The 18,354-nt window shown below is 40.1% G+C and overlaps 2 protein-coding genes and 1 long non-coding RNA gene across 7 annotated transcripts in view; 1 reads left to right on the top strand and 2 right to left on the bottom strand.

Moving 5' to 3' along the window:
* popdc2 (popeye domain containing 2) overlaps positions 1-9,563 on the bottom strand; it is a 31,099-nt gene extending 21,536 nt beyond the window's left edge. The window contains exons 1-2 of one of the 4 annotated variants that reach the window (XM_062971350.1): positions 7,575-9,563; positions 1,618-1,726 (exon numbers count right to left, since the gene is read on the bottom strand). In XM_062971350.1, coding sequence (XP_062827420.1) covers positions 1,618-1,726; positions 7,575-8,065 — 600 coding nt within the window. In that variant the 5' untranslated portion in view covers positions 8,066-9,563. The remainder of the gene's footprint in view (positions 1-1,617; positions 1,727-7,574) is intronic. The other 3 variants (XM_003226780.4, XM_008119748.3, XM_008119750.3) reach the window with 3 other exon arrangements.
* On the bottom strand, positions 1,618-16,732 carry LOC100563629 (cytochrome c oxidase copper chaperone). 2 transcript variants are annotated; one of them, XM_062971352.1, is made up of 3 exons: positions 16,541-16,732; positions 12,565-12,682; positions 1,618-1,726 (listed from the first exon to the last, which is right to left on the bottom strand). In XM_062971352.1, exons 1-2 carry the CDS (start codon positions 16,669-16,671, stop codon positions 12,598-12,600), a joined length of 216 nt encoding a protein of 71 aa, XP_062827422.1. In that variant the 5' UTR covers positions 16,672-16,732; the 3' UTR covers positions 1,618-1,726; positions 12,565-12,597. The 2 variants fall into 2 exon arrangements, with proteins under 2 accessions (XP_062827422.1, XP_003226829.1); XM_003226781.4 differs by lacking the exon at positions 1,618-1,726 and adding an exon at positions 11,406-11,746 and having other exon boundaries at positions 16,541-16,729.
* Positions 9,554-13,253, top strand: LOC134296419 (uncharacterized). Its single transcript, XR_010003152.1, has 2 exons — positions 9,554-9,959; positions 10,271-13,253. It is a non-coding gene; the product is annotated as an uncharacterized LOC134296419 (long non-coding RNA).
* Positions 16,733-18,354: the final 1,622 nt, after the last annotated feature.

Genomic DNA, 18,354 nt, shown 5'->3' with positions numbered 1-18,354 from the left:
AAACATCATGTTTAACAACAAATTTGACAGAAAAAGTAGTTCAATACGCAGTAATGCTACATAGTAATTACTATATTTACAAATTTAGTACCAAGATATCACAATGTATTGAAAACATTGACTACAAAAACATTGACTACTCAAAGGCAGACTGCGTTGGATAATCCAGAACGTTGGATAAGTGAATGTTGGATAAGTAAGACTCTACTGTACTTAAATAAATTTGGGGGGGGGGTTGTATTTATTTTTGTATTTATTTGATTAATAATAATAATAATAATAATAATAATAATAATAATAATAATAAGCCAGTCAAGGTGGTCCCAGTGGTGATGGGCACACTGGGTGCAGTGCCTAAAGACCTTGGCCTGCACTTAAACACAATCGCCACTGACAAAATTACCACCTGCCAGCTGCAGAAGACCACCTTACTGGGATCCGCACGCATTATTCGCCGATACATCACACAGTCCTAGACACTTGGGAAGTGTCCGGCGTGTGATCCAGTACAACAGCCAGCAGTGTGTCTGCTGTGGACTCATCTTGTTGTGTTTCAAATAATAATAATAATAATAATAATAATAATAATAATAATAATAATAATAATAATAATAATAATAATAAAAGACTCTGGCAGAAACCAGTGCAGGTGGTCCTGGTGGTGACTGGGTGCCGTGCCAAAAGATCTCAGCCTGCATTTGGAAACAATAGACATTGACAAAATTACGATCTGCCAACTGCAAAAGGCCACCTTACTGGGATCTGCACGCATCATCTGAAAATACATCACACAGTCCTAGGCACTTGGGAAGTGTTCGACTTGTGATTTTGTGATACAAAATCCAGCATATCTATCTTGTTTGCTGTGTCATACACTAATAATAACAACAACAACAACAACAACAACAACAACACTTTATTTACATTCCGCCCTTCTCCCCGTGGGAACTCAGAGTCGATTACAACATATAAGCAAACACAGGCAAACATTCAATGCCTTGTTACAAATGAAAATGACAATAATAAAACTTCTTTCTGTATTATGTTTTCACACTGTTGAATTGAGCTTCAACATTTTTACCAGTTTTAACATATTATCCACAAAAAACTCTCAAATTAATAAAGATGGGTGCTATCTCTCATGAATTTTGTTTTTTAAAGGAAATCAGAATAAAGTGTACCTCCCCGAACCCAACTTTCAGGTAATGTTGGGGGTATTTCTTGAGAACAACAAGGAGAATGGAAGATGCAGAATGAAGCAGAAAGAGAGAATGGACAGAGCAGGAAAAGAAAGTGAAGATTAAAAAATAGTTCAAAAATGGGAGTTCCTGGGAAATATGTGAGAGTTGATCACTCTAATGCCCCTCCACCCCCAAGGATGTTTTTGGGGCCTTCAATAGCTTCCCAGCATACGGCCTGAAATTGGAAAAACAGACCTTTAAAAAAAATTAAAAATGATCTTTCCCAATACTCGTCTTTGAAATTCTGCCATCCATGATGAATATTTGGGACATTAAAAATTAATTGAGCAACTCTTTGGACCACCCTCTCTGTGTTTCTAGATAGGAAATAAAAAAAATGCATTAAAGGCTAGGAAATTAGATTTTGCTGGATTACCTGAAATGTTCCCTCTTCAGAAGGCCGCAGTGATTCCCACTCTGGGGAATCCAGAAACTGATATGGGTAGACATAATGTAGAAATTGTCCATCCTGGCTTACTTTAACCCTACAGAGGAGCAGAAAAAGACAAACCATACAAAAAGTTTTATCTTCTTTATTTGTGTCTAACTTCATGTTCTGTTAAATTAAGCTTTCAGGATGATTCACTCCAGATAAGGGCCTTTCCTACTCCTGATACCGTGTTTCCCCGAAAATAAGACAGTGTCTTATATTAATTTTTGCTCCCAAACATGCTCTAGGTCTTATTTTCAGGGGATGTCTTATTTTTCCATGAAAAAGAATTCACATTTATTGTTGAACAAAAAATGAGCATTTATTATATACTGTACAATAGTTGTCATCACAAACCAGCATAACCAGACAAACTGTGAATCCTATCAAAAATTTCTTGTTACTACCATTATTTCCATGTACAACACTCTATGGTAGGTACATTTACTGATCCTGCATGCTCTGGTGTTCTGTTTGGCAGGCATGCTTCCAAACAAAAACTTTGCTAGGTCTTACTTTCGGGGGAGGCCTTATATTTAGCAATTCAGCAAAACCTCTACTAGGTCTTATTTTCTGGGGATGTCTTATTTTAGGGGAAACAGGGTAAGACTCCAGCCCTCCAACTACCTACCCAAGAAAAAGACATAAATGAGCTAGTTCCCTGTGGAATCAAAATACCCTTTCAACATTAAGCAGCATTGTTAATTCTGAAGCAACCATGTTAATTTTTATTCTCAGATGAAATACAGCATTTTTAGATAGGAATATCTACATGGGGCATACACAGGGGGTGCAATTTAATTTTTAAGGAGGGCAATTCGAGAATGATTTATTAACAGTGAATACTTTTAAATTCCTGATGGTTCTAGGGGTCTCATATATAAATAAATATTGTGACACGGAGCCCCTAGTGGTGCAGTGGATTAAGCTGCTGAGCTGCTGAACTTGCTGACCCAAAGGTCAGTGGTTCGAATCCAGGGAGCAGGGTGAGCTCCCGCTATTAGCTCCAGCTCCTGCCAACCTAGCAGTTCGAAAATATGCAAATGTGAGTAGATCAATAGGTAGTGCTCTGACGGGAAAGGAATGGCGCTCCATGCAGTCATGCCGCCCACATGACATTGGAGATGACTACAGACAACGCCGGCTCTTCGGCTTAGAAATTGAGATGAGCATCAACCCTCAGAATTAGACACCACTAGACTTAATGTCTGGGGAAAACCTTTACCTTTTGTGACACACAATTTTTAAAATTAAAATCAGAATGTACAGGGCAGACAGCTGATGACAGAGGGGAAAGCCTGCTCATAGAGAGGAAGGAGTGGCGAGAGCACAGAACTAAGGAGAGAGCGCATGAGCACAGAAAAGGGAGGCCAACCACCCCACTCTTCTCAGTGGTCTTTTAACATTATAAGCCATACAAAATATATACAAATGCATTTTTGTTCTGAATATGAATGTAGCAAGAAATCTGTGAAAAAAATCCAAATCACAGTTATTAGTTTCATAGGTAAGTCAATATTTATTAGTTTCATAGTAAGTCTATATTTTTTGTATGAAAAAAATAAACGGATTATCAGCTGCAAGAAAATTAACATCAGATCACAGGATTTTCTTGCATATTTTCATCAAATACACAAAATGAAGTTGGACACTTAAGTTACCCTGAATTCAATGCAGACTACGCAAATGAACTGTGCCTTGAATATTTCTGCTACCCACATGATAGTTGTCCTATTTCATTACTTAAATTTATAAAGTGCCGTGTTTTCATTAGCAGGTTCAAGCATATACATTTTGCATTTTCCATTCCCGTGAATTTTTTCTTGTGTTATTTTTTAGGGGAAAGCTCTTTTGAATAGATAATAAGTCTAGAAAGAATGTGCATCGACACATTATTAACCATCAACAAATGACATCGACCGTAATGCAGGAAAACCACAGGCTTCACTGCCTGTGTTTCTTTACTAGAAAATAATACCAAACGTGCCATTAAATTGCTAACAAAAAAGATACAAAAAGACGTGGGAACAAAATGTTTAGTGAAGTTGGAGAATGGTAGCAGAAACCATCCTGAAATTGCAATCAAAGTTTATTTAATACTTATCATTTGTATTTAGAGTTCTATAGTTACCTCATATGGGACCCAGAAGAAAGTGTCATACAGTCCCTCATTGATAAATAGCTAATTTCCCAAAGTATCTTAATATTATTATGATTATTTTTTACAGAGTCTTAGTGGTTTTTTCCTCAGTACTTCAACCGTCCTTTTGTTCTTTTATTTTACGCTTTCATGGGTGCCATGTTCCTTGGAAGCTTGTTTAGACCACGTTAATGGCCTTTTAGGCTTCCTCCATGTGAATAGTTCATTTTTTGAATAATAAGACTTATATGTCACTGGGAGTGGGGATACTACAGATACAAATATCCACTGTTATAGTAATACAGAATTTTTTTGAATGTCATTAAACCTAGATTTAGTTCAATGCATCAATAACAATTCAAATAAAGCCACTGCTATACAGGGAAACAAAGGACTGTTCCATTCACAGTAAAAATAATATTTTTCTCTTGAAAGTTGAATTGACTCCTTTTCTTGTACACAAAAGTTGTTCTTTACTAGGAAATAGTACACTCCAAATTCACGAATTGACTCCTCGTATAAAATAATTGTTCTTGTTTCTTTATAACTGCTTTCAACTCAAGAGAGTCTTCATCAAGTGGAATGTAGCATATTATGTGTTTTGTTTTTCTGAGTTTTTAAAAAATATGGATCCTATAGGGAACATATATAGTGGCTAAAGATTATTTAAAATACGCCTAGTTGCATGAGACATACAATATTACATAACAAAGATAATGTAAACATTATACTCACAGAAAACCAAAGTGCTCTTCCAACAGGCGCCAGCTAATCCCTCTGCAATGCCAGGAATACAGCTTATTGGTGTAACATTAGAAAATGTTGACCATTTCCGCTACCTTGGCAGCCACCTCTCCACAAAAGTCAACATCGACACTGAAATACAACACCGCCTGAGCTCTGCGAGCGCAGCATTTTTCAGAATGAAGCAGAGAGTGTTTGATGATCGGGACATCCGTAGAGATACCAAGGTGCTTGTTTATAAAGCCATTGTCCTCCCAACCCTGCTCTATGCCTGCGAAACGTGGATGGTCTACAGACATCACACTCAACTCCTGGAGCATTTCCATCAGCGTTGCCTCAGAAAAATCCTGCAAATCTCTTGGGAAGACAGGCGGACAAATGTCAGCGTGCTTGAGGAAGCAACAACCGCCAGCATTGAAGCGATGCTCCTACGCCATCAACTCCGCTGGACTGGCCACGTTGTCTGAATGCCCAATCACCGTTTCCCAAAGCAGCTACTCTACTCCGAAATCAAGAACGGGAAACGTAATGTTGGTGGGCAGGAAAAGAGATTTAAAGATGGGCTTAAAACCAACCTTAAAAACTGTAGCATAGACACTGAGAACTGGGAAGCCCTGGCCCTTGAGCGCTCTAATTGGAGGTCAGCTGTGACCAGCAGTGCTACAGAGTTCGAAGAGGCACGAATGGAGGGCTTAAGGGAAGAACGTGCCAAGAGGAAGGCCCGTCAAGCCAACCCTGACCAAGACCGCCTTCCACCTGGAAACCGATGTCCTCACTGCGGGAAAACATGCAGATCAAGAATAGGTCTCTTCAGCCATCTACGGATCCATCCCCAAGATAACAGAAATGGAGGACCATCATCCTCGAACTACGAGGGATCGCTTAAGTAAGTAAGTAAGTAAGTAAGTAGTACTCACAGAAAGGTTTTACTGTGAATGTAACAGTATTTTACTGTATAGCAATGGCTTTATTTGTTTTTGTATTGATATTGATGCATTTAACTAAATATAGGTATAATGACATTTAAGAAATGTATGTATTACTATAGCAGTGGATACTTGTCTTTGTAATTCCAGGGAACCCATTTTCCTTTATAGTACTGGGGGTGGGGGTGTCAAGATTTTAGGGATTTTAACCTTCAGGAAAAGGTTAAAGACCTGGCTTTGTACACAGGCATTCGGGGAGTAGGATAATACGGAATTCGACCTCAGCCTAGCAGTTTGAATAATGACTATGGGAAAACCAAGAATTATGAAAATCATGACTCAGCACTTTAAATGTTTTTAATCCATTTTATAGCATTTATATGTTTTAACTGTTTTATAATTTAATATGGTATGTTTATTATTGTGTGTACGGTGCAGCATTGAATTTGTGCTGCAGTTTGCCAGCCGCTCTGAGTCCCCTTCAGACAGGGCAGGGTATAAATATAGTAAGTAAATAAATAAATAAATTTAAGTAAATAAATAAATAAGTGAAGCAGGGTGAAAAAAAAGTTGGGAACCACTGATCTGGAGCCAAGAGGTGGTATTTTTAAAGATTCAGGAGCAATGGCCTTGCCAAATAATTCTGCATTGTTTAAGCGGAATTATATGGCATAGCTAGACAAAAGCAGTCACGCAAGTGGGTAAGCAGAAAGATTAGGTGCCTGGAGAGAAGGATAAAAACAAACAAAAAAGCTTTACTCTCCGTATGGGAACTGCTGGTGAGTTGCCTGATTCATGTAACAAGTAAGCATACCACACCGCTTTGAAAAGAGCACTTACTATTTCATATTTTGGAAAGTATAATACACAATCTCAGAACAAAGTAAGAATTTGCACAGCACATTAAGAGATATGAAAATATTCATTGGATAAAATAAGTTAGATAGTAGAATGAAGCAAAACAATTATAACAATTAAATGATATGTTAAACATTCTATCTGGAATGGTGAAAATTTGCCCATCTCTTGTTAAACATCCATCCACCCCCTTCTCCCATATGCCCTTTTTGTTGCACCTGTAGTTTAAAGCAGATGACAAGTCTGTCTAATACAAAGGATGGAAACAGTGGAGATTATACAAGATAAAGGACTGTTGAATGTTTTTATATTGTGGAATGATATTTTAAATTGTAAGTCGCTCGGAGCACTCTGGTGGAGAGCGACTAATTAAGAAATAAAGTGAAGTAAAGGACCTATTTCACTGTAGCAAACCTATTACAGCAGAGCAATTGATGACTGAACCTGAGGACATTAATGATGGATATGCTGATTTGCAAAGAGTCTCTTCAATAACTAAGGAGTACTAAAGTCATTGATGAAGTTTAAACCATTTTATGACTAAGGTTTCAAATTCACACAGGAACTAGCAGATACCAAATTTAGAAATTTAACTGGGATTAAAGTTGCTTGGGTGGTAGAATTCTCTATTGAGGCCACAGAAAATCACTGGAATAAAATCTGGCCCTCTACTGTACCAAAATCTGTTTCAGCAAAGTTTCAAGAATGCATTTTCAAAATTGTATCCTGAAAAATATCATGAATTTATTTTAAAAGTCTCACAGTTCAGCAAAAAGGGAATCCTTAAGCCTTCTGCTGCTTGATTTTTTCCATTCCAATTTAAGACAGAGGGCTTACATTTTATTGAGACAGTACACCTATGTGGGTGCACTACTTTAAACAGGAAGTACGACTTGTGCATTTGAATATTTTATCGTATCAGGGATAGAAAGACAAAGACAATGAAAAAAATTGTCAGTAAAGAAAAGTCCAAAAGTGTCTTTTTCACAAATTTTCCTAATTAGTGGAATACTGTCATGCCTAGCTCTTTTGCAAATTGAAACAAAACAATGGAGTCACTGGTTTTACTATCTGAGAGAAAACTCAGCTAAGAAGGCCAGGATTCCTCATTTTTCTGTGTAGTGCTGAAAGAGAAGTGTATTATGCAGTTATGACTTTATCAATTTATCAAAAACCATCAGAGTATTAACAAGAAAAAAAACCCTGGGGGGAGACATCCAGGGGTTGAATCCTACCTGCCTGAAAGCAAGAATGATAGGCGATCAATTGCTGTCTTGCCCTCCACAGCATAGGTCTGGTCTTTGGCCAGAGGCAGGACCTGTTCCTCACAGCCTTTGACAATTTCTCTGTAGACCTGGGGAGGCACTTGCAGAGGCTGGCAAACTTGCTTGTACAGCATGTCAAATTCTTCAGAAAATGTGTGTTTACGGAGCTGGTAAAATAAGTGAGTTAACTGAAGCAAACAGATCAGGACTAAAAGCATGTTCCAAGTGAAGATGTCCAGTCCGCAGGCATCCAACCAGCCCCAGAGAGCAACGCAGAAGAAACCAACAGTCAGGAAGCCAAAAATGTAGATGGAGCCAATGAGGCCACTTCCTCCCATAAATCCCAAGAGGAGGAAAAAATTAGCAAGGTGATAGGCTGCTCCTTCCATATAGATTTTCCATCCTTCACACAAAACAGGATGGAAAACAATCCGGTCCAAAATGGTGCCATTTTCACTCATTTTCACTATCTCTTAACCTACACACCTTGAAAATTATATCAAAACACACTATGGAGGCGGTTGCAGGAACTTAACAGCAGCTTTATTGCTACCCAGATTTTTTAAAAGTGTTTTTTTTTTAATTAACTGTTGTATTAGTTGTAATGTTAATAGCAGAAGCAGTAGCTAAATATTGTTATGCTGAACGCCCTGAGCCAATCCTTTCCACAAAACTGGTTAATATCAAATTAACACTAAATTTTCCTGCTACGAAGCTCTGTTGCAAAAGGCACTCAGCAAAACGCAATTGCAAAGACCTGTGGCTCCCTTCCTCCCCAGCTGTAAGAGAAGTAAAAAATAGACTCAGTTGAAAGAGGAGCAGGAGGGCAAAAGAGGCGGGGAAGAGGAGCTGTACAAGAGGGTACTTGTGTTTAATTTGGAATGTATAGCACTGGGCCGTGGAAAGAAGAGAGACCCCAAATAGATAACCATGTTTGGAATTGAAACCCAAGAAGCAAAGGCTGTGAGGGAAAGAGAGTTCAGGCAGGCACTCGCCACTTAGCATAACTCAAAGAACTAGATAACAGAGAGTTATTGTTTGTGCATTTGTAACCGTGGGTTTTCAGTCCCTTCCCAGAGCCTACTAGGTAGCAAAAAGATATCTCTGATATTTCAAGTCAGAAAAGGAAGATTGCCTTTGCTATGAAGCAGAGCCATCTTGGGAGAAATAATCCAAAGCAGCAAACATTATTTTAGGAAGTGTTTTTTTTTTTAAATGCTATAGAGTACAGCATACTGGAGAAAGTGCTGACAGCTGGTACATTTAAAATTAGATGGAAGTCCTGGATCACTGTGGGCACGCAATCAGCTATAACTGCTGTTGCAATTTTAAAACAAACAAACAAACAAATTACTGGACTGTTTGAAATACTGTTGCATCATGGTGGTATTTCATGCTTTGCAAAAGTAGACTGGCTGTAGGAACCACACTTGGATTTGTGTAAGAATTGCTTTTTTATACAATTGGCAAATCCAAATTCATTTTTAAGAAATGTTTTCTTCAAAATAGTCAACCTTCTGAATACACAGATTCTGCATTTGCAAATTGAACCACCCATGGCTTGAAAATGTATTTTTAAAAATTCCAAAAACCAAACCTTTATTTTTCCATTTTAAATAAGGGAGACCATTTTTTTTTTGCTCAAAACATTGCTTCAGAAGCATCAGCTGCCATACTTTTCTTTGCATAGATTTTTATATGGAAAACTCTGTCTCTTCACTAACCTAGTTAATCCAGCTTTCAGATCGATCATATGCAAATGCAGACCATACATATCTGTTCCTGTAAAGATTTTCAACTTTGTTTAGCAGAGCTGCTATCATATTCATTTTGAAACTGAATGATGTATGAAAAATCATCAGGAGTAGCATTCCTTGGAACTTTAGCAAAAAAAATTATCAAGGGGCCAAGGTCAATGTGTTTGGCGATATGCCTTAGTGTAAAGTCTTCATCAGCTTTATACCTCTAGCAGAGGCAGCCCTAGGTTTTTTCGCTATGTAAACAAACCTAGGGCTGCCCCCCCCCCCCAAATTACGCTCCCACCCAACATACCGCCAGTGGCGGCACGTTCTCTAGCTGCGGAACTACGAAGGCCTCCAGGAAGGCCTCGCTTTCTCGCGAGATTTTGCGAAATCTCACAGAAATCTCACGATATTTTGCAAGATCTCACAGAAATCTCACGAAATCTCGTAAGAAGAGCGAGGACTTCCTCATTCCGTGGCGAGCAACCTGATGGTCGCCGGCGCCACTACCACCGCCACCGCCGCCTAGAGAGCGTCCCCAAGGGCTTCAACAGCTTCAATGATGCACTGGCCCTGACCTCTAGCATGTCTAGAATTTGTTATTTTTCTCAAGGTATTTTTGACTTTTTCAGCCACCGTGGCAATCAAACAGTATTCTGCTCAATGCCCCCATACTACTTGATAATAACTCATATCTGTGGAAATACAAATGAGGCAAGACAGTATAATAATATACAGCTCTTTAGTCATTTGTAGCTTTCAAACTGTAATCTGCAATCTTAATGTTAAATACATCTTGTTGAAGATACAATACAATGCTTAGTACTGAAAGAGTTAAATGTGCCTTAGAGGGAACAGCAGTAACTAGTAGATTCAGTGACCTAAAGTCTCCTTTTTATTTCTACCTACTCTAACCTCCTTTAGGCCTATAACTCAGATTATTTAGTGACAGCACTGTCCTGGATTTGTGAGAAGAAGCAGAAGCAGAAGCGGAAGCGGAGGCGGAGGAGGAGGAGGAGGAGGAGGAGGGGGGGGTGTATTGAACTGTATGATTCGGTCCGGCTAAGGACCTATTAAGGCCTGGCAAGACTGAAGATACCATCCTAAGAAACTTGAGGCCTGAAATGCCATTATGGAGAAACAGAGGTGAATTAACTTTGGAATGAAAACTGCTGAACTGACATAACTAATCTGGGAACTTTTTGTGTAAACAACATATGTTTACATAGTCCGAGATAATAACTCTTTAAGTTAAGGAAGTCAGAACAACATATCTTCTGGTACTGATGGAGCTTCAGCAAGTCTTAGCTGAATGACAAGTTGTAAAAACAATCCAGAACAACAACAGCAAAAAGGTTCAACATAAGGAGACCCTTTTCTCTTTGAAAGGTGTGTCAGATCTCAGAGGAATGCAGGATCTGAACACCCGCCTCCTTCCAAGATGGACTGAAGGAAGGAAGGACGGTGAATATGTATGTGAGTCAATGATGAGTAGAAGTTTCCCTTTTGTCTGTGTAATGAATATAGCTATTACAAAATCCAGTACTGGAGTTTGTGTGTCTACTTCTTTCTCTGAAAGTACCTGATGCACTCTTTCCCATTGAAAATGAATTAAAGAACATTTTAAGATTCAAAAAGTATTCATGATAGATTTACCCCTTAATGCCACTCCTACCTGTAATATACTGAACTGAAATTGTATTGCTGTACACACCTCAAATTTAAACCAGCACTGCTTGTAGAGGTTTACACATGAGTAAGCAAAAGGATGATTCCTGTATCCCCCATCTCATCTGCTGTGGTGACTGTAGCCACTGCCATCATCCTAACCTTGCCCAGTGAGACCTGGTGCTCACTCCATTTCCAGCTCAATATCCAGTTCTGGTGGTATTGCTTCTCCCTGACACCTTGTGGCTGGACAGCCTGAAGGGTTGATCCAGAGCTGCTGCCATTTTGTCACTCAAGGAGAGTTGCAGGCTGCCACCAGAACCACAACTAAAAAAATAACTCAGCTAGAACACAACACACACATTTGGCCAATAAAACAAGTATCTCTGAATTCAGACTACTTCATTTTTATTTATTGCATTTGTAATATCTCATTGTAATGCATACAGAAAATAACAGAAAATATTTTGTGGTTCTATGAAGAAACAACATTCCACAGAACCAATATCTGATTTGCTGAAATGAAAACATGGGAAAATGTTTAGGAGAATATCTCATATTTTCACAATGTCTGGATCCAGAAAGAGGATAATAAGGAAATGTACTGTTGTGATACAAGAATCCGTCATAAATATTTCAAAAAAATTCATATTCTGATACAAAATATTTTAAAAATCTATTTTAGCAGCGATAGATGTAAAGTCACCAAAAGTATAATCCACAGCAAACCACCTAGATGGGGAAAAAAAGATCCAGTAAGAAGTAGTTTGAAACGATCTGTAAGCCTGCTGTTTTCCTACCACTTACATTGGAAAACAGCACATATAGGCAGCACATGTAGTAACAGGCAGTGGTGTAAAACTTAACTATGATTAAGCTTGCTAGTTTTGTACCACTTTCTTTCTTATGAGCATAACTAACAATACCCTGGAACTTTGAAGACTTGATCAGAATCACAGATTTGAGGCCTCTTCTACACTGCCACATAAAATCCAGATTATCTGTTTTGAACTGGATTATATGGCAGTGTGGGCACATATAATCCAGTTCAAAGCAGATAACCTGGATTATCTGCTTTGATAATCTGGACTACATGGCAGTGTAGAAGTGGCCTGAATCTCAAAATCTGGATTTAGAAAACGAACACAAAGGACTCTATGATATTGTTTTTCACTCAATAGGAGCTTCAGCACTCATATCTTTAACTATGCGTGTGACACAAAAACTATGCAACTGGAACACATCAGCTAAATCAGTCCAAGAAGACATGGAGCAGATAGATGTCTCATCAATAGTTATAGGGCTATTTCAAAAGAATTAAAAGTAATCCCTAATGGGACTTGCAATTCTACACTAGCAAGCAGCACCACTGCATTTGGACTGCTATATAGAAGACAACTGTGGGGTATCAATGTTGGTGATCACTGAATAATATGTCTTTGGTATTCTACATCCATCTGCCACACCAACTTTAATATCTGCAAAATTCCATAAATTTCACATTTTCCCTGGAAAAAGGTAGTTTTAGAATAGGTCATTGGTCTGCCTACCTGATATATATTCAGAGCTCTTGTTCTTCTGGTTCATATCTTAAAACCCAAGGCTCGCATGCATTCTTTATGCGCTTCAATAAGAGGACCACAGTGTTCCTCTCCCTTTTCAATGATGCTGCAAGGCAAAAGTTCTCAAGTAAGTGATATCAGAAATTAGACAGAATTGAAATATCCTAAGGAGGTTTGATTTGGATTCATTCCGTTATTCAAAACATTATTCTAACTTTATTCCATCTGCATTCAGGACACTCAGAAGGAGGAGATGGCTCAAAGCTCCATGCTAGCCCTGGATTTAGGTGATCTTATAGATCAGAGGTGTCAAACTTGTGGCCTTCCAGATGTTTGGGCCTTCAACTTTCAGAAGCTCTAGCTAGCTTCTGCAATTGCCAGGAATTCTACGTCCAAAACACTTGGAGGGCCAGAAGTTTGACACCACTGTTATATATGAACCCTATGTCAGATTGAGGCACAAAAATAGAGTTGTCTTCCTATACAGTGTTCCCTTACTTATTGCAGGGGTTAGGTTCCAAGACCACCCACAATAAGTGAAAATCCGCAAAGTAGGGATACTATATTTATTTTAATATTTATACATTATTTTAGTAGTTGAGTCCAAACGGGACTCAAACATGGCAGTGTAGGTTCAGCCTCATTGTCAAAACTGAAAATGAGCCAATCTTTTTTTTTTTTTTATCTCTGAAGGCCAGGTGCAATCTTTTTTTTTTTTAATCTCTGAAGGCCAGGTGCAAAGCAGGATGCTCCTACTTTTGAGTCTTGATCAAAAGCAATACACATTCTGAACATATTTTCTCTGGTTGCATGCTTGTGATCATAAGATCAATTCATAATTTCAGTGTAGATTTATACTATGCCAGTGTACTTGAAAAATGAATGTGTGTTTTGTGACTATTCTACAGAGGGTTTTGAAAGTACCGGGTTACATGCAAGTAATTAGTTCCTTTCCATAATGAAGATATAATTACATTATATTACAAGCATAACTTAACAAAAGAGAAAACTTCATCTGTTTGCATCATGGCTTTAATTATAAGGATTTTTTTAAAGTAGCTATAGAGGTGTGACCCTCTTAAAAGCAAAAGAGAAGCATCACAAGTCTCGAGTTCTGGCTTGTGCTGTGCCTCCTTGAGATAGCAATAGTACTTAATGGATGACACACTGAACAGGAGGATAATATGTTTTGTACCCACAGATCAGCAATCTTAAAAAAACCTAAAGGTAGTTCTTTCCAGCATTTTACCCACAACTAAAAAAAAGAAGCAAAAAGATGTTTTAGAAATACCACAAGTAACATAACAATGTGTCTGTTGGAGTTGTAACTGTAATTAATTATTGTTTCAAAGTATTCCAGATTTGTTTTGGTCGCTACATGTGGTCTTATTAACTCTTACTCTACCATTTAATCGAGAAGACCAAAGGAAGCCTTTGCGGGGGGGGGGGGGGGGGGATATTTTCAAAGTATCTGTGATTGGGCAACAAGTCTTTTCCCACTTCCAGAGAAGAGAAGGCTCCCTGCTTTTCTTTCTAGTCTGTATTATGCGAAGGACTAGACTGTAACCAGGCTGTATATCTAGCCAATGGGAAATGAACCCACTAGAATTACAAAGCTGCTTATTTTTGAGTAAACATGAATGTGATAATGACTTTAATGTTATGGACTTGGAAAGTAGCCTGAAAGAATACATTAAATACCTCCTGCCAAATGAATATTTCGTTGGGATATTTTATTATTATTATGTTTATTTATACATCACTTTTTCCCTACACAAGAAGACTCAAAGCAGTTTCACAAGGGGGCCCTTCCACAAAGCTGAATAAAATTCCACATTATCTGCTTTGAACTGAAATATATGGCAGTGTGGACTCGCATTAACAACAACAATAATAATACTTTATTTATATTTTGCCCTATCTCCCCGGAGGGACACAGGGCGGATTCCAAACATAAAAGGCAAACATTCAAGGCCTGAACACAACAATACACCCATAATAACAAAAATTGAGAACCCAACATATAAAAACAAATTATGACTTAACAACTAAAATTACATGAGAAACACAACCTGTTATATTGGACAAAAAGCAAAACATCAAAACATCGAACAGAAGCCTTCCCAGTTCCTTGGAGCAAATAGATTGATCATTGCTTAAGATGATAACTCAGTTCAAAGCAAATATTGTGGGATTTTCTGTTTTGATATTTTGGATTATATGGCTGTGTGGAAGGGCCCAAGGAGACCCAAAGCATCTGTGTTTTGGACTGGAAGTATATCCCAGCTAAATGTTTTGCCACAGAGCAAGAGTGCTGTGGATGCCTCTGTCAGCCAAGCCCTTGTGAAGAATAGCTCAGGGAGCTGGGTAGGCTTTGCTTGGAGAAAAGAAGGCTGTGAGGGGACATGATACAATACAAAAGGGTTTTAAATAGAGGCTAGAAGGCCATCTGTAGGGGGTGCTTTGATTGTGCTTTTCCTGCATGGCAGGGGTTGGACTGGATGGCCAACCCTATGATTCTATCTTCCAATACATGGTAGAAAAGGGGTGAAAATCACCCGACTTTCCAGGTATTGTACTGCAGCTCGCATCAGCCCTACCAACCGATGCAAACATCGGAATGCTGGGGAGTCCAATACAAGGAGGGTGGTAAGATTCCTGTAAGATATTTAATTCCAGCAGAGATAGGCAGCACTGTGAGGAATCACTCTCATCATCTGCCTATGTTATCGAACACCACTACCCCAGCCCCAAACAAAAGAGTATTTATCGTTAGGGCTTCATAGTTTTCCAAGGGCAACAAGCCAGAAAGTGTCTGTCCTTGTCTTTGGCTGCTTTGGTGAGTTAATTATAATCTGGAACTTCGGCTATTAATTGCTAGTATTTCTTGCCAGACAGAATCCTCAGAGTATTGTGGTCTGGATTCTATACCACCTGACACACACACATATCCTGTGAGCTTCAACAGATTACACCACATGCAACTGCAAGACTAGCAAAACCTGAAATGGAACAGGCATAATTATTTTATCTTGATCACCTAAGACAGTGGTTCTCAACCTGTGGATCCCCAAGTGTTTTGGCCTACAACTCCCAAAAATCCCAGCCAATTTACCAGCTGTTAGGGTTTCTAGGAGTTGAAGGCCAAAACATCCGAGGATCCACAGGTTGAGAACTACTGACCTAAGTAGTGTTTTAAACACATAAGAGGCCTCATCACACTAGACTTTGGATCCACTTTAAATCCACTTTAGGGGGGGAGGCTCTAAAAAGCTCAGCCAGACAGGTACTGGACCTCACCAAACTACAAGCCTCAGAATTCTGCTGGAGCCAGAAACTGGATTTAAAGTGGATTCGTGTTCTAGTGTGATGAGGCAGTAGGACTCAAGTCAAAGGACGCACTTCTATCTGGATATCACACTACACTGTTCATGAGTTGGGATCCCACTGCCTCCTGCAGAATTCTGGGGTTTGTAGTTTGTCTTTGGGTCTTTGACATTCTCAGCTTAAGAGGTCCTAAGCCTCACTGAACTACAAACCCCAGAATCCAACAGGAGGAAGCAGTCACAGGACTAAAAGTGGGATAGCAACTCTCGAAAACTGTAGCAAGTCTCTGACGTCAGTTTGGAAACAGGCGCTAACCTCCAATCACATACGACCTCTTAGGCCTCTATCTGCTTACGTCGCTCCCCTCCCCGGAAGTGTTTCATAAGCGCTCCTCAGAGGACTGAGGAAGAGTCATAATATTCACCCCACAGCTTGCTACACTGAAAGCTGGAGCAGGCCTGGGACCACCTTGCAAAGCTAAAGAGCCCTCGGGCAACTGCAAGCCGGCTTCAGCCACGGTTTAGGCCCATCGCTGCGTGGTTGCCATAGCAACGGTCCCTCCGCACCCCCCCCCCCCCCTTCCCGGACCCTTGGCGACTACGCAAAGGTCGCGCCTCCCTCCCCCCGCCTGACGCACCAAGTATCGCGCGCCCGCTTGGTCTCGGGGCAGGCGCAGCACGGCTTCAGGGAAGAAGGCGGGGCCGGCTTCTCCTCGGCCGCCGGGGCCGCTTGGAGACCCGAAGGGTCACAGGACGCCAGGCTCGACATCGTGCTTTTGGGTTTTCTATTCGCGCATGCGCCCTGGTTGCGCTTCCCTGTCCGGAAACTCTTACGTTATGTTCAGGCGACGCTTGGGACGTAATGCATTGCGACACTTGGCTCCTAGGAAAGCCTTTGGAGCTGGGTTGTTGTGCATTTTCCGAGCTGTATGGCGATGTTCCAGAAGCATTCTTCCCTGACATTTCGCCCACAGCTATGGTAGGCATCCTCAGAGGTTGTCAGATTTGTTGGAAACTAGGTAAACGGGGTTTATATATCTGTGGAATAATGTTCAGGGTAGGATAAAGAACTCTTGTCTGCGTGAGGCAAGTGTGAATATTGCTTGATTAGCATTGAATAGCCTTGCAGCTTTAAAGCCTGGCTGCTTCCTGCTTGGGGGAATCCTTTGTTGGGAGGTGTTAGCTGGCTCTGACTGATTCGTGCCTGGAATCCCCGTTTTCTGAACGTTGTTCTTTATTTACTGTCCTGATTTTAGAGGGTTTTTTTAAATACTGGTAGCCAGATTTTGTTCATGTTCATGGCTTCCTCCTTTCTGTTGAAATTGTCCACATGCTTGTGGATTTAAATGACTTTTCTGAGCAGTCTGACATGGTAGTTGTCAATGCTAATCAAGGTAATCAGTTGCAACATTCACACTAGCCTCAAACAGACAAGAGTTCTTTCTCCTACCCTGAACATTATTCCACATCCTGGATACTCCACACACATATATAAACCCCACTTGCCTAGTTTCCAACGGACCTCATAACCTCAGAGAATGCCTGCCATAGATGCAGGCGAAACATCAGGAAAGAATGCTTCTTGAACATGGTCATACAGTCCGGAAAACTCACAGCCACCCAACTTTATTTGTACCCTGCCCCATCTGCCCAAGAGACCCAGGGCAGCTCACAACATAAATACAGTAAAATACACAAAAAATAACATATCAAATCAATATAAAAGAACAAGATAGACCAAAGTAGAACAAAATTAACAATAAAATTATAAAGTATTGGTTAAAAATACAGTTTAACTGTGTTTAACTGTAACACAGAGGGGGAGGAATGTGACATAATAGACACTGATTTTCTGGATCCGGTGCAGTCTGGCTTTAGGCCGAGACATAGTACTGAAACAGTCTTGGTCACCTTAGTGGATGATCTATGCCGAGAACTGGACAGGGTGAGTGTGTCCCTGCTGGTTCTGTTGGATCTCTCAGTGGCCTTTGATACCGTCGACCACTGTATCCTGGGATATCTTGCAGGAATGGGCCTTGGAGGTACTGTTTTACAGTGGCTCCAGTTCTTCCTCGAGGGTTGTTCTCAGATGGTATTATTGGGGAACAACTGCTCGGCCCCACAGCCTTTGTCCTGTGGGGTCCCGCAGGGTTCTATATTGTCCACCATGTTTTTTAACATCTACATGAAGCCGCTGGGAGAAATCCGAAATTTCGGAGTACGGTGTCACCTGTACGCAGATGACACCTGCTCCTAAGGAGGCTGTTCAGGTCCTGAACCGGTTCTTGTCTTCTGTGGTCTGGATGAGGGCGAACAAATTGAAATTGAATCCAGACAAGACAGTCGCAAGGCCGAACAGGGCATAGGGTTACAGCCTATGTTGGATGGGGTCACACTCCCCCTGAAGGCACACGTTCGCAGCTTGGGGGTTCTCCTGAAGTCATCATTGAGC

The sequence above is a fragment of the Anolis carolinensis genome, chromosome 2 (assembly GCF_035594765.1).
Source record: "Anolis carolinensis isolate JA03-04 chromosome 2, rAnoCar3.1.pri, whole genome shotgun sequence".
NCBI classification, from domain to species: Eukaryota; Metazoa; Chordata; class Lepidosauria; order Squamata; family Dactyloidae; genus Anolis; species Anolis carolinensis.
Note: the sequence above shows the minus strand (reverse complement) of the source record. Positions and strands in the feature narration are given on the sequence as shown.